We start from the raw sequence: 16,849 nt of genomic DNA, 5'->3' as shown, positions 1-16,849 counted from the left end.
TGAGGGCGATAGATAGAGTGAGGGCGATAGATAGAGTGAGGGCGATAGATAGAGTGAGGGCGATAGAGTGAGGGCAATAGATAGAGTGAGGGTGTTAGATAGAGTGAGGGTGTTAAATAGAGTGAGGGTGTTAGATAGAGTGAGGGTGTTAGATAGAGTGAGGGTGTTAGATAGATCGATAGATAGATAGATAGATAGATAGATAGATAGATAGATAGATAGATAGATAGATAGATAGAGGGAGATAGATAGATAGAGGGAGATGGATAGAGTGAGGGCGATGGATAGAGTGAGGGCGATAGATAGTGAGGGCAATAGCAAGATAGAATGAGGGCGATAGATAGAGTGAGGGCGATAGATAGATAGATAGAGTGAGGGCGATAGATAGATAGAGTTAGGGCGATAGATAGATAGAGTTAGGGCGATAGATAGAGTTAGGGCGATAGATAGAGTTAGGGCGATAGATAGAGTTAGGGCGATAGAGTTAGGGCGATAGATAGAGTTAGGGCGATAGATAGAGTTAGGGCGATAGATAGAGTGAGGGCGATAGATAGATAGAGTGAGGGCGATAGATAGCGTGAGGGCGATAGATAGCGTGAGGGCGATAGATAGAGTGAGGGCGATAGATAGAGTGAGGGCGATAGATAGAGTGAGGGCGATAGATAGAGTGAGGGCGATAGACAGATAGAGTGAGGGCGATAGATAGATAGTTGTGTGTGGTTGTGTGTGCGTGGTTGTGTGTGTGTGGTGTGTGTTATGCTTTGTTTTGCTATGTTTTGTTATGCTATGCTGTTTTGTTGTGTTTGGTATGCTATGCTATGTTTTGCTAGGCTATGATATGTTTTGTTTTGTTATGCTATGTTTTGTTTTGTTTTGTTATGCTGTGTTTTGTTAAGCTATGCTATGTTTTGTTATGTTATGCTATGTTTTGTTGTGTTTTGTTAAGCTATGCTATGCTTGGTTAGGCTATGCTATGCTTGGTTAGGCTATGCTATGCTTGGTTAGGCTATGCTATGCTTGGTTAGGCTATGCTATGCTTGGTTAGGCTATGCTATGCTTGGTTAGGCTATGCTATGCTTGGTTAGGCTATGCTATGCTTGGTTAGGCTATGCTATGCTTGGTTAGGCTATGCTATGCTTGGTTAGGCTATGCTATGCTTGGTTAGGCTATGCTATGCTTGGTTAGGCTATGCTATGCTTGGTTAGGCTATGCTATGCTTGGTTAGGCTATGCTATGCTTGGTTAGGCTATGCTATGCTTGGTTAGGCTATGCTATGCTTGGTTAGGCTATGCTATGCTTGGTTAGGCTATGCTATGCTTGGTTAGGCTATGCTATGCTTGGTTAGGCTATGCTATGCTATGCTTGGTTAGGCTATGCTATGCTATGCTTGGTTAGGCTAGGCTATGCTATGCTTGGTTAGGCTAGGCTATGCTATGCTTGGTTAGGCTAGGCTATGCTTGGTTAGGCTATGCTATGCTTGGTTAGGCTATGCTATGCTTGGTTAGGCTATGCTATGCTTGATTAGGCTATGCTATGCTTGATTAGGCTATGCTCTATGCTTGGTTAGGCTATGCTCTATGCTTGGTTAGGCTATGCTCTATGCTTGGTTAGGCTATGCTCTATGCTTGGTTAGGCTATGCTCTATGCTTGGTTAGGCTATGCTCTATGCTTGGTTAGGCTATGCTCTATGCTTGGTTAGGCTATGCTCTATGCTTGGTTAGGCTATGCTCTATGCTTGGTTAGGCTATGCTCTATGCTTGGTTAGGCTATGCTCTATGCTTGGTTAGGCTATGCTCTATGCTTGGTTAGGCTATGCGCTATGCTTGGTTTGGTTAGGCTATGCGCTATGCTTGGTTTGGTTAGGCTATGCGCTATGCTTGGTTTGGTTAGGTTATGCGCTATGCTTGGTTTGGTTAGGTTATGCGCTATGCTTGGTTTGGTTAGGTTATGCGCTATGCTTGGTTTGGTTAGGTTATGCGCTATGCTTGGTTTGGTTAGGTTATGCGCTATGCTTGGTTTGGTTAGGTTATGCGCTATGCTTGGTTTGGTTAGGTTATGCGCTATGCTTGGTTTGGTTAGGTTATGCGCTATGCTTGGTTTGGTTAGGTTATGCGCTATGCTTGGTTTGGTTAGGTTATGCGCTATGCTTGGTTTGGTTAGGTTATGCGCTATGCTTGGTTTGGTTAGGTTATGCGCTATGCTTGGTTTGGTTAGGTTATGCGCTATGCTTGGTTAGGTTAGGTGCTATGTTATGCGCTATGCGCTATGCGCTATGTTATGCGCTATGCGCTATGGTATGCGCTATGGTATGCGCTATGTGCTATGTTATGCGCTATGCGCTATGTTATGCGCTATGTTATGCGCTATGTTATGCGCTATGTTATGCGCTATGCAATATGTTATGCGCTATGCGCTATGCGCTATGTTATGCGCTATGTTATGCGCTATGCTGTGCGCTATGGTATGCGATATGCGCTGTTATGCGCTATGCTATGCGCTATGTTATGCACTATGCGCTATGTTATGCGCTATGTTATCCGCTATGCGCTATGTTATGCGCTATGTTATGCGCTATGTTATGCGCTATGCGCTATGTTATGCGCTATGTTATGCGCTATGTTATGCGCTATGTTATGCGCTATGTTGTGCGCTATGTTGTGCGCTATGTTGTGCGCTATGTTATGCGCTATGCGCTATGTTATGCGATATGCGCTATGTTATGCGATATGCGCTATGTTATGCGATATGCGCTATGTTATGCGATATGCTGTGCGCTATGTTATGCGCTATGCTGTGCGCTATGTTATGCGCTATGCGCTATGCTATGCGCTATGTTATGCGCTATGTTATGCGCTATGTTATGCGCTGCGCTTTATGCGCTATGTTATGTGCTATGTTATGTGCTATGTTATGCGCTATGTTATGCGCTATGTTATGCGCTGTTATGCGCTATGTTGTGCGCTATGTTGTGCGCTATGTTGTGCGCTATGTTGTGCGCTATGTTGTGCGCTATGCGCTATGTTATGCGCTATGCGCTATGTTATGCGCTATGCGCTATGTTATGCGCTATGCACTGTTATGCGCTATGCGCTATGTTCTGCGCTATGTTATGCGCTATGCACTGTTATGCACTATGCGCTATGTGTTGCGCTATGTTATGCGCTATGCGCTATGTGTTGCGCTATGTTATGCGCTATGCTATGCGCTATGTTATGCGCTATGCGCTATGTTATGCGCTATGTTATGCGCTATGCGCTGTTATGCGCTATGTTATGCGCTATGTTATGCGCTGTTATGCGCTATGTTATGCGCTATGTTATGCGCTATGTTATGCGCTATGTTATGCGCTATGCGCTATGTTATGCGCTATGTTATGCGCTATGCGCTATGTTATGCGCTATGCGCTATGTTATGCGCTATGCTATACGCTGTTATGCGCTATGTTATGCGCTATGTTATGCGCTATGTTATGCGCTATGTAATGCGCTATGTAATGCGCTATGTAATGCGCTATGTAATGCGCTATGTTAAGAGCTATGCTATGCGCTATGTTATGCGCTATGCGCTATGTTATGCGCTATGCGCTATGTTATGCGCTATGCTATGCGCTATGTTATGCGCTGTGTTATGCGCTATGCGCTATGTTATGCGCTATGCTATGCGCTATGCTATGCGCTATGTTATGCGCTATGTTATGCGCTATGCTATGCGCTATGTTATGCGCTATGCGCTATGTTATGCGCTATGCGCTATGTTATGCGCTATGTTCTGCGCTATGCGCTATGTTATGCGCTATGTGCTATGTGTTGCGCTATGTTATGCGCTATGTTCTGCGCTATGCGCTATGTTATGCGCTATGTGTTGCGCTATGTTATGCGCTATGCGCTATGTTATGCGCTATGTTGCGCTATGTTATGCGCTATGTTATGCTGTGTTTTGCTATCCTATGCTTTGCTGTGTTTTGCTATGCTATGCTTTGCTGTGTTTTGCTATGCTATGCTTTGCTGTGTTTTGCTATCCTATGCTTTGCTGTGTTTTGCTATCCTATGCTTTGCTGTGTTTTGCTATCCTATGCTTTGCTGTGTTATGCTTTGCTGTGTTTTGTTATGCTATGTTTTGTTTTGCTATCCTATGCTTTGTTTTGCTATGTTTTGTTATGTTCTGCTGTTTTGTTCTGCTGTTTTGTTGTGTTATGTTATGCTATGTTTTGTTTTGTTATGCTATTCTATGTTTTGCTATGCTATACTATTCTATGTTTTGCTATTCTATGTTTTGTTCTGCTGTTTTGTTGTGTTATGTTATGCTATGCTATGGTTTGTTTTGTTTTGCTATGTTTTGTTATGTTCTGCTGTTTTGTTCTGCTGTTTTGTTGTGTTATGTTATGCTATGCTATGGTTTGTTTTACTATGCTATGTTTTGTTTTGCTATTCTTTGTTATGTTATGCTATGTTTTGTTTTGTTATGCTATTCTATGTTATGCTATGGTTTGTTTTGTTATGCTATTCTATGTTTTGCTGTGTTATGCTATGTTTTGTTTTGTTCTGCTGTTTTGTTCTGCTATGTTTTGTTATGCTATGTTTTGTTATGCTATGTTTTGTTATGCTATGTTTTGTTATGCTATGTTTTGTTATGCTATGTTTTGTTATGCTATGGTTTGTTGTTTTACTATGATATGCTATGTTTTGCTATGCTATGTTTTGTTTTGCTATCCTATGCTTTGTTTTGCTATGTTTTGTTATGTTATGCTGTTTTGTTGTGTTATGTTATGCTATGCTATGTTTTGTTTTACTATGCTATGTTTTGTTTTGCTATTCTTTGTTATGTTATGCTATGGTTTGTTTTGTTTTACTATGCTATGTTTTGTTTTGCTATTCTTTGTTATGTTATGCTATGGTTTGTTTTGTTATGCTATTCTATGTTTTGCTGTGTTATGCTATGTTTTGTTATGCTATTCTATGTTTTGCTGTGTTATGCTATGTTTTGTTATGCTATGTTTTGTTATGCTATGTTTTGTTCTGCTATGTTTTGTTCTGCTATGTTTTGTTGTGTTTTGTTGTTTTACTATGATATGCTTTGTTTTGCTATGCTTTGTTTTGTTATGCTATGGTGTTTTGTTGTGTTTTGTTATGCTATGCTTTGTTGTGTTTTGCTATGCTATGTTTTGTTGTGTTTTGCTATCCTATGCTTTGTTTTGTTATGCTGTGCTTTTGCTATCCTATGCTTTTGTTTGTTATGCTATGCTATGCTGTGTTTCGTTATGCTATGCTACGTTTTGTTATGCTATGCTGGTAAGGGTATGTGAGGGTGTGTGTGTGAGTGAGGGGGGTGAGGGTGTGTGAGGGTGAGGGGGTGTGAGGGTGAGAGGGTGAGGGGGTGTGAGGTTGTGTGAGGGTGAGGGGGTGTGAGGGTGAGGGGGTGTGAAGGTGAGGGGGTGTGAGGGTGAGGGTGTGAGAGTGTGTGAGGGTGAGTGAGGGTGGGTGAGGGGTGTGAGGGGTGTGAGGGGTGTGAGGGTGAGTGTGTGAGGGTGAGAGTGTGTGAGGGTGAGAGTGTGTGAGGGTGAGAGGATGTGAGGGTGAGAGGATGTGAGGGTGAGAGGATGTGAGGGGTGTGAGGGTGAGGGGTGTGAGGGTGAGGCAGTGTGAGGGTGAGGCAGTGTGAGGGTGTGGGGGGTGTGAGGGTGAGGGGGTGAGTGAGGGTGAGGGGGTGTGAGGGGGTGTGAGGGGGTGTGAGGGGGTGTGAGGGTGAGAGGGTGTGAGGGGGTGTGAGGGTGAGAGGGTGTGTGAGGGTGAGAGGGTGAGTGAGGGTGAGGGTGTGTGAGGGTGAGGGTGTGTGAGTGAAGGGGTGTGAGGGTGAGGAGGTGTGTGAGGGGTCAGGGGGGGTGAGGGCGAGTGAGGGGGGTGAGGGCATGAGGGTGAGTGTCTCCAATGAATGTCGCTGCTTCGCCTTCTTTGAAAATGTTCAGTGCTGCAAATATAGCATGCCGCCCTAATTATCACAGCATGAGGCCCCAAAGTGATAATAATCACAGCATGCAGAGAGGCGCCCCACGCTGCTGGAGCACTCAACTGTGCATTAATTATAGTTGAGTGCTCCAGCAGCCTGAGGCACCTGTTGACATGCTGTGATAAGTGGGTCTCATGCTGTGATAATTGTTGCGGCGCCTGAGGAAGTGGAGACTCCTGCTGGGATAATTGGTCTTGTGGGCCTCGGGAAGTAGAGTTTCATGCTGGGATAATTGGTCTGGCGGCGCTTGCGGTGCCTGACGTCCAACAAATGTGCACAAGCTGCTCAACCTTGAAGTGCGTTCACAGACCTGGGTCGGCTCGTGCCCAGGTCTGTATCGGGCTCGTTCACAGCTGTTACACCCTTGACAGGGATGAAGGCGGCTATAAGTCTCGTTGGCGGCAGCGCTTCGCGCTGCAACGCCAGCGAGACCTAAAAAATGAATAAAATAGATTAATATACAGTCTGCCTCAGTGGACTGTAGGCAATCTACAGGCAACTCTTCGCCTAGATCAGGCAAGCTAGCCACATAAAGCTGCATAGTCAGTTATACTCAGAAGTGCCATCCTAAGGATTTTTGGGGCCTATGGCATGCCATATTTTGCGCCCTGTTTGGAACAAATTTAAATGTATTGCCATTTCTGCTAATTCAAGCCCTTTTAATGCTGAACAATTTTGTATTATACAATAAATATGGGGCACGCAAATAAAAGCCAAAAGCTCAAACCTGCCCGGCACCTCGTAACATATACTATCAGGCTTTTTTTGAAAAAGCATTAGTTTAGCTATTCATTTATGGGTTTGTATTTCGATTATTTGTGTCTTTCACCCGCATTCTTTTATGTGGTCTTCAGTGTTTAACTATAATCAGTTAGTTGTTCCCATAGGAAAACACGGTTAAAGGAATTTGGTAAATATTTAGTGAACTACTGCAAAATCTGAAAATAAGACACAAGCACACAGCATTTCAAACGTAACTTAAATTGATAGATATTCGAAACCTCCAAAACTACCCTTCAACACTGGCATTCTTTCTGCATGCAATACTGCTCTAATCTGAAGATTTTCATCATTTTATTATTTGTAATCTTACCATTTTCTCCTTAATTCTCCCTCTCCACCATGCCCCTCCTATTGTTTTTCTAGGTTTACAATTCTCTAGCTAAGCAGTGACCTACAACTCTGCTATGTGAGAGAAATGAGAGTTTCGGGGATACCGGAGAAGGACAGAGAGGGTGGTTTAGTATAGCAAGAGAGATCAAATAGATGGAGAAGGGTGGTAGAGCTAGACATGAGGTACGGAGAGAAATCAGGTAAAGAGAGAAATGTGAATTAGCCAGAAAGAAAGTTTACTATATGACTAGTAAAGGTCGAGAAAGAATTAGAGGTGGAAAGGTGAGTAAAGCTTTGGAGTAAGGTAGAGAGAGCTAGTGATATGGAGGATGAAATGTAGAATGAGGAAAAGGGGTAGGGCGCGCCGAGAGGTGAAGTAGAAAAAGAAGAAAGGGAGAAAGAGAGATGAGTTATTGAGGGAAAGAAAGGGTAAAGTGAGGTGGTGAAAGAGGTATAGAGTGATGCAAGGCAGAGAGCGGGGAAATATGGGAAGAGATATATAAAGACAGGTCAGGTAAAAGATAGTGAGGAAAATAGAGAATGATTGCTAAAAAGACATGAGTCACAGGAAAAACGTGTAGAGACGGATGTGAGGTGGAGAAAGAGGTTAGTTTGAAACAGGTGTAGAGAAAGATGGTGCTGTAGGGTTTGGGCTTTGAGAAGGAGAGAGATGTATAAAGAGAGTTGGAGATAGAGGTGAAGTAGATAGGGTAAGTTGAAATACAAAAGGAGGTGCGGAGAAAGATGAGCTAGAGGAAGGAATGATCGAAAGGGATTGTGGTAGAAAAAGAGGTGGCAAGAAATGAGTAAGTAAAGGAGCTGAAGTATGTGGTAGGGGAGGGCCAAATTATGCTGCTGTAATGCAGCACATTTTAAAACAGTATTACCTCATTATTTTGTAATTTTTACACTTGTTAATCACTGTTTTGGCATTGGTACCACATCATTAGTTTCAATTTACTATCCAAATACAGCAATAAGCAATATAAAAGTGGCCAGTCAACTTTTGCAAAAGACTGTCAACTGCAAGGCAACACGTGCCACTTTAAACATTTAGTTAAAATCTGCATTATGTGGGAAATGCAAAAATCCATAACTATGTCAAAAACACTGCGGCCGCACTATTGTATTACTCCAGTGGCCCTAAGTATAGTGAGCAGAGACAGAAAGAGAAGATGTTAATAGTTGTGATAGTGAGCAGGCGGTGAGGTAAATAAAGAAGTCTGGTAGAAAGAAAGAGTTGATGCAGTAAAATATCTGAAGAGGATGAACCTCACTATGTGGGCAGCAGAAAACTTTACAGAGAGCAGGTCAGGGTGGAGAGCACTTTACATAAAACATTAAAGTCAACCGGAACACTGTCACTTTTCAGAAGCAAGAGAAGGTAAACTGGGGGATGAATAATCACGAGAGAGGACAGTAATGGGAGGCCTCTGTGATATTGATTATGTGTTGACAACGGAGCTGAACAGGTAGGTTCTGCAGACTTTACAGAAGGTTAACAAAATATTTTCTCTTGTGAATGTATAGCATGTTAATTTTAAAGCCTGTTAAGAGTGACTTAACCTGGAAAGTAATGTAGCGCCTCAAATAGAGGGAATAGTTAAAAATTCAACATCATGAACAAAAAGCAACCATGGAGTGACTGATGGGGGCGTTCTCTTCATAAGTCTCCAGGAAGGCCAAAGGAGTGGGAAGGCTTCTCATTGGTTGCATAACTTTTATATATAGAATGCCTTTGCAATTCTATGCATAGTAGGTCTGTAATATGAATACACCATAAAATATCCGATCTGTGCAGAATAATACGGTAACAGTGACTACAGCCGCAAAATGCACATACAGTGCAGAAAGTGATGTTTTTTTCAAAAATGGGCACAGATTTTGTAGAGTGATGGACGGAGCTTGGACTGTTAAAATTGGATTGTTACTTTCACCACCTATTCCCTGTTTAGTGTTTCGTTACTCCCAACAAATATGTCTGTACCTGACTTTTCTGTGCCTCTCTCTACAAATTGCTGACTAATATAAATGTTATTGCCTATTTCTTGCAGTAAACCTTCACCCGTTCCAAGTACACACCAGGAAGCCTCCAATACGGCAGTGGTGGATGCTGCCAGGCTCGTCGGGGCAGAAGCAACTAGGTAGATATTTTATAAATAACGTCATGGCAGACCTTAATTGTGAGTTAGAACTGTTGATACATAGTAGGTTCGAGGCATGTGGGCTGCTGAATTCATATCTAGTGCATAGATCGCCGCCTAGTGTTGGGTCCGGATGATTGCACATTGTTGTCCTGGAAGAGTCTTCGAAGTATCAAAAGATAGGTGGCTCCTCCCCTGGACTTCAGTGCGCATGGGCATCGACTCCATCCCCAGATTGTTTTTTTCCGCCATTGGGTTCGGATGCATATTTGATCACTCAAGTTCGGAATCAATAGAAACTTTCTTCTTGGCCCAAAGGCCTTTCCTAACGTCGGTATTGTCTTGCGATCGGCGCCCAGTTCTGTTCCAGCTCAGTTCCCGAGTCGGACATCCAGAGGAGTCACGTGGCTCTTCAGTGCTCGAGGCCCGGTCGATGCTACAGGCCTTATTCGACGAACCATCATGGAACAGAGCCCGTTCAAAAGATGCCTCGTGTGCAACTCGAAGTATCCTCACATCGACGTCCACCCGGTGTGCAACAAGTGCCTGTCACCGGATCACGATGAAGCCAACTGTATGGCTTGTTCTCGTTTCCGCTCCAAGAAGACGATTCGACTTCGGCGCGTGGCGCGCAAGGAGGCCCAGCAGACGGCACCTGACCCGGTGAACATTTTCGATACCGAGGGAGAAGAGGCAGACGAGCAGGAAGATCGAGAGACGATTTCCAATCCAGCGGCGGAGTTCGACTCCAACTACAACGCAGACGTAGAAATGCTCGATGCAGAAGAAATCGTCGACGAGGTAGGAGACGACGATCAGGCCTATGGGGCCTCGGAGGATAGCTCAAGCGAGGAGCTATGCCCCATTCAAACTATATATACGGCTCAGGTTGAGGGATCGCCACATGGCCTTACCCAAGATCTTGCACCGAGTTCCACAGTCTCGCCTCCGGGCCCGGCTACAGACATTTCTAACGAGCCACCATTGGTGAAATCGAAACCGAAAGAGAAAGCTTCGGTGTCTACAAAACCGAAAGTGCTAGAGGCGCCGTCGAAACCTAAAGCGCGTGTCGCCTTGGTTGGCTCCAAGTCTTCAGACCGGTCGGTGCAGACAAAACCAAAAAAGGTTGTCGACCCGGTGAAGTCGCTCAAGGGCGTCGAGCCGAAGGCTGGGACACCAAAAGCACTTGTCAAGGTCGTCGACCCGAAGACTTCGGCGACGAGGGCCGTCGACACCGACAAAGGACTCGGAGCTACAAAGGTTGTCGATCCTGCGCGTCGGCCCGACAGGGCCAAAAGTACTACGACCATCGAGTCCGCATCTGGTGGTGGATCGAAGGCACCTGTCGAGTCGACGCAGCCGTCCGCCTCCTTCACGAAGCAGGTGTCGGAATCATTGAAACGCATTAAGGACAAAGCTTCCGCTGTCGATCCGAAGGATTCTTCCACGCCGAAGCCTGCCACCACACCGCAAAAGTCGACAGCGCCTATTCAATTTACGCTGCCGCCGAAAGCGGCGCCGAAGGCGTTCGCGCCCAGGAAGGTCGTCGAGGCGTCCATGAAGGTGTCCACGGGGCCGAAGCCTACCCCTGCAGTTGTAGGCACAAAGCATCAACAACCCCTGCTGGAGGAGCAGTCGGAATAATTCATCGATGCCGACACCGGTAAACTTTCGATTTACAAACGAAAGATCACACCAGCACAGCCTATGGAGTCCTACACAATTCCTTTAAAGAAAAAGAAGGATTCCACGGATTCACCAGTTCTTTTTGAACTAATAGCTCCACGTAGACAGGACACTGCTCCAATCTCGCCCACTTACTCAGAGGTGGAGGCTGGGAAAGGTGACTATGATGAGTACAACTACCCTGCCGACACTGATCCTGATGATCAACATGACACATGGGCAGATGCTGCGGACCCAGGAGATCCACAAACTGCCCCAGATACTCAAGTGTATAATGTCAAAACATCACCTACTGAGGACACAGTGGCATTTAATGCGCTTATTGAAAGGGCAGCCAAAAATCATGACGTCCAGCTCCATGCTGACCCTATTGAGGTGGATTTTTTGTTTGACACCTTTTCCACCTCTGAGAAAACCGTGAAGACTCTGCCTATGCTAAAGGGTGTCTTAAAACATGCTGCAGACATTTTTAAAGAACCCACAAGAACCAGGGTGATCAACCCCAGAATTGAAAAAAAGTACAAGCCGGCGCCTGGAGACCCTACCTACATCAAGGGCCAGTTGCCGTTGGACTTTCTGGTTGTTTCCAATGCCCGGAAGAGGGCAAACTCACAAACTACTGGTGATGCTCCTCCTCCTGACAAGGAATCTTAAGTGCTAGAAGCATCAGGGAAAAGGGTGGCGGCTCAAGCGGCCAATATCTGGCGCATTTCAAACACTCAGGCACTCTTAGCCAGATATGACAGGGCACACTACGATATACTTGAGACCCTGTTACAACACTTGCCAGATGAATATAAGGAGGCAGCAGAGATGCTCATACAAGAAGGGAAACTCATCTCAAATGCTTCTATTAAGTGTGCACTGGACGCAGCAGACACCGCGGCCAGGGCCATTAACACAAGTGTGATGTTGCGGCGTCAGGCCTGGCTCAGAATCTCCGGGTTCAAGCCGGAGATACAAACCACCATCCTAAATTAGCCTGTAAACCCTGATCATTTATTTGGACCTGAGGTGGACACCACCCTGGAAAAAATCAAAAAGGACACCGAGATTGCAAAGTCTATGGGGGCTCTCCAGTCCCAGCAGTTCAGGGGGGGTTCTTTTCGTCGCTCAAGTAATAGAGGTGTTTCCAGAGGCCAGCTGTCCCAGCAAACACAGTACACTAAGAGTGGCGCACAAACCTCATACAACAAACGGAGTAGAGGTGGCTATCGCGGAAACAGCGCCAAAGGCAGAGGTCGTGGTAACAACAGCTCCCGATCCTCCGCCGCCAACAAACAGTGACGCCTTGTCACTGCCCCCCGACCATACAACACCAGTCGGGGGGAGACTCCAACAGTTCCTGCCAGTCTGGAAATCCATCACCACAGACAGGTGGGTCAGAAAGCTTATCCAGTACGGTTATTGTCTGGAGTTGACATCCACTCCACCCAACATACCCCCAAAACACCGTCCTATGTCCACAGAGCATTTGCACTTATTGCAGCAAGAGGTACTCGTCATGCTGCAAAAAGGGGCAATCGAGCTGGTACCAGTGGAACAAAGAGGCACAGGAGTACTTCTTAATCCCAAAGAAGGACGGGTCCCTCACACCCATACTGGACCTCAGACCCCTAAACCACTACATTCTATCAGAACACTTTCATATGCTCACGCTGCAGCAGGTTCTTCCGTTGCTCAATCAGGGGGATTTCCTCGCAACATTAGGTCTAAAGGACGCATATTTTCACATTCCGCTACATCCGTCACACAGAAAATACCTCAGATTCACCATTCAGAATCCGCATTACCAATTCAGAGTCCTCCCTTTCGGAGTAACGACAGAGCCCAGGGTGTTCACAAAGTGCCTGGCGACAGTGGCTGCGCACCTCAGGAGGCAAAACGTTCACGTCTACCCTTATTTGGACGACTGGCTTGTCCAAGCGAAGTCAGCCCAGCAGTGTGCTGCCAACATGTCCCACACCATTCACCTTCTTCACGATCTGGAATTCTCACTGAATTACCCAAAGTCACACCTTCAGCCCGCCCATGTGCGGCAGTATCTAGGCGCGACAATAAACACTCTGGCAGCCACAGCACAGCCAAATTCAGTGAGAATCAACAGCATTCATTTGCTGATACAGAAATTCAGACCGCAACACTCGCTCCCAGCACGAGTGTTTATGCAGTTGATAGGCATGATGGCCTCCTGCATCTTCATAGTCCCGCACGCGAGACTACATATGCGTCCGCTTCAAGAGTGCTTAGCACGTCAGTGGAATCAGGCTCACGGACAGTTAAAAGACCTAGTGTTGGTGACCGGTCGTGCATACAACTCTGCATTGGTGGAATCCACACAACCTTTGCAAGGGCCGACCGTTCCAGGAGCCTGTCCCACAGATCATCCTAACGACGGACGCATCTCTCCACGGTTGGGGAGCTCATGTACTCCACTACACAGTGCAGGGACTATGGACAACGCAGCAGAAGAAAATGCACATCAACCACCTAGAGCTGATGGCAATCTTCATGGCAATGAAGGCATTCAGGGTACATCTGTGCAACAAGGTAGTGTTGATCCGGACGGACAATATGACGGCCATGTACTACATTCAAAAGCAGGGAGGTACACACTCTCCACAGTTGTCTCATCTAGCTCAGAGCATGTGGAAGTGGGCCATTCAAAGGAACATCTTCCTCATGGCGGAACACCTCCCCGGCAAGGACAATCAGATGACGGATCTGCTCAGCAGGTACAGCCACCAAATGCACGAGTGGGAGATACATCCATCAGTACTCCACCCGTACTTCCAGCAGTGGGGTCATCCAGAGATAGACCTGTTTGCCACAAGGGAAAATGCCAAATGCCAAAGCTTTGCCGCCAGGTTCCCGCACCCACAGTCGCAGGGCAATGCGATATGGATGAACTGGTCAGGCAAATTTGCGTACGCTTTTCCCCAGCACCTATAATACCGCTGGTGGCACGAAAGCTAAAGCAACACTCGATGACGCTCATCCTGGTTGCTCCGACGTGGGCACGCCAACCATGGTACTCCACGTTTCTAGAACTTGCCGTGGTACCGCATCAAAGGCTGCACCTCACACCCAGACTTTTGACGCAGAGCCATGGCGACATTCAGCACCCAGATCCGCAACAGCTCAACCTGGCAATCTGGCTCCTGAGGTCTTAGAGTTTGGCTACCTCAACTTGCCTCCAGACTGCATGGATATCATTCGAGAGGCAAGAAAGCCCACCACCAGAGCATGCTATGCGGCTAAATGGAAGCGGTTTGTCATTTATTGCGTAGACCACAACATAGACCCGCTTGACGCGTGTACGCACAACGTCATTTGTTATCTGTTACATCTTTACAAATGCAATCTAGCATATGCTTCCATTCGAATACATTTATCCGCCATAGCAGCTTATCTCCAAAACAGGCAGCATCTCTCCCTTTTCAGGGTGCCGGCTATTAAAGCCTTTCTGGAGGGACTCAAACGAGTCATTCCTTCCAGGACCCCACCAGCTCCTGAATGGAATCTTAATGTGGTCCTCACCCGACTGATGGGTCCACCTTTTGAGCCTCTACATTCATGCGAGATTCAGTTCTTAACATGGAAAGTGGCTTTCCTAATAGCCATTACGTCACTACGACGTGTTAGTGAACTCCAGGCACTAACTATCCAAGAGCCATTCATACAAATTCACTCCAACCAGGTGGTGCTGCGCACTAACCCTAAATTTCTTCCAAAGGTGGTTTCGCAGTTCCATATCAATCAAACTATTGAACTGCCTGTGTTCTTCCAAAATCCTGAGACAGTGGCAGAAAGAATGCTCCACACTCTTGACGTCAAAAGAGCTTTGATGTATTACATTGATAGGACCAAAGATTTTAGGAAGACAAAACAACTCTTTGTTGCCTTTTCCGCACAACACAAAGGCAACCCCATTTCCAAAGCAGGTATAGCCAGGTGAATCGTTAAGTGTATTCAAATTTGCTATCAAAAAGCTAAGCGCACTTTAACAATCCCCGCAAGGGCCCACTCCACCCGCAAGTTGGGGGCCTCCATGGCTTTCCTTGGAAATATCCCTTTAGAAGACATTTGTAGAGCAGCCACATGGTCTACCCCACACACATTTACAAAACACTACTGTGTAGATGTGCACTCCAAGCAGCAAGCAGCTGTAGGGCAGGCTGTTCTAAAAACACTTTTTCAAACTGCTGCAGCTGGCACAGGCGGCCGCCGCTAATGGAGGGACTGCTATATATTCTATGCACTAGATATGAATTCAGCAGCCCACATGCCTCGAACCTAATATGCTACTTACCTGTATGCATCTGTTCTTGGCATGTAGGGTTGCTGACATTCATATCGCCCGCCCTCCTCCCCGGCGCCTGTAGCGGCTGCAGCACTTACACTTACTCTTAGCATGGTCATCACTCACACTGTTACACTCCATCTTTGCCACAATGGCTAAAAACAATCTGGGGATGGAGTCGATGCCCATGCGCACTGTAGTCCAGGGGAGGAGCCACCTATCTCGTGATACTTCGAAGACTCTTCCAGGACAACAATGTGCAATCATCCGGACCCAACACTAGGCGGCGATCTATGCACTAGATATGAATGTCAGCAGCCCTACATGCCAAGAACAGATGCATACTGGTAAGTAGCATATTCGATAAGCTACAGTTGTGCATTTAGGATGACAGGCAACTTTGGTATATATTCTCAGTTAGAACCTTGACTGCCACAGGTTTTTGAGGGCAGATTTGGACGCAAATATGGGTGCAGATATGCTCAGGAGAGGTTGCTTAATGGCTGATGTACAAAGCTGGACAGGTGGTATGAAGAGGATTTTTTGTTACCTGGCTGGGATCATAGTCTCGCTTTAACATGTAGTGTATATAGAAAAACATGCAGAATGATGTGCAGACTTTGACAGGCAGTGCACATAAGTTGCTAGGTCACCCTGAGATGGACAGCTCAGCTGAACAGATGAATCATATCAGTTGTTTGGTGACCTGCCTGTGGATATGCTAAAATATGGATGATGTTGAATAGCTTGTTCGTAATCTGCTCTTATAGGCTGATTGTGCATAGGTGCTTTTGGGTGCTGGTGTGCTTAATTAGGCTGTGAGTAGTGTGGAAGTTATATGCTCACTTGGAGTACTGATGTTAGAAAGCCTGGTACTAGATTGGACTGATAATGTTGGTTGAGCTGGGAACAGATATGCACAATTAGTTAGGAGAGCTTGCTGACATGTATGTTGTGTGAAAAGTTTAGGTGTACTGGTACTAGTTTGGTGTTTTTCCATGTATTGAATTAGAAATGTGCTGCTGTTTGGCAGCCTGGAACTTGATTTGCTCTTTTGGGTTATTAAAATTTGGGATGCAAGGGAGCACATATACACGGCCGAATGGACCCAGGGGCCTGCAACCCTGGATCTTTTGCTTCAGAACCTCTCAGGTATTCCTCTGAGCCTTGTGGTCCCTCTGCCCCAAGCTTTTGCCTTCTTACACTCATAAACTATCACTTACAGAGAGCTTGAATAGATGCCTTCATTGTGATTAGCATTTCACACCCAACCCTAATTGGCTAGTTCTTTCCCTGACCCAAGCCGATAGGTCACTTAATTCTCTTCTCTTTTCATAGAACTGTGGATGTGTGCACTGGTAGAGTATAGAGCTTTATATGGGCTTTTTACTTGAAGTGCTTAAATTAAGATAGTTTAGCTGTTTTTGAATTTCTGGAAAAACTGGCAACCCTCCACAAATATGAGCTAGGAATTTGAAGGTTTCCATAGAAAGCATTTGTTAAATTATGACTACCGTATTTGAAGCCTCTAAAGTACTCTTAATCAGGTTTACATCCCGTAGATCAGGATTCATCTAGCATCTCGCCTAAATAATAGTTT

The 16,849-nt window shown here is 45.8% G+C and overlaps 1 protein-coding gene across 3 annotated transcripts in view; it reads left to right on the top strand.

Moving 5' to 3' along the window:
* Positions 1-16,849, top strand: part of FBF1 (Fas binding factor 1) — a 596,028-nt gene that overhangs the window by 266,634 nt on the left and 312,545 nt on the right. For all 3 annotated transcript variants that reach the window (XM_078654557.1, XM_078654558.1, XM_078654559.1), the window contains one exon: positions 9,171-9,260. In XM_078654557.1, coding sequence (XP_078510683.1) covers positions 9,171-9,260 — 90 coding nt within the window. The remainder of the gene's footprint in view (positions 1-9,170; positions 9,261-16,849) is intronic.

The sequence above is a fragment of the Lissotriton helveticus genome, chromosome 7, assembly GCF_964261635.1.
Source record: "Lissotriton helveticus chromosome 7, aLisHel1.1, whole genome shotgun sequence".
Classification (NCBI taxonomy): domain Eukaryota; kingdom Metazoa; phylum Chordata; class Amphibia; order Caudata; family Salamandridae; genus Lissotriton; species Lissotriton helveticus.
The sequence above is the reverse complement of the archived record's forward strand: the minus strand, read 5'-3'. Positions and strand labels throughout refer to the sequence as shown.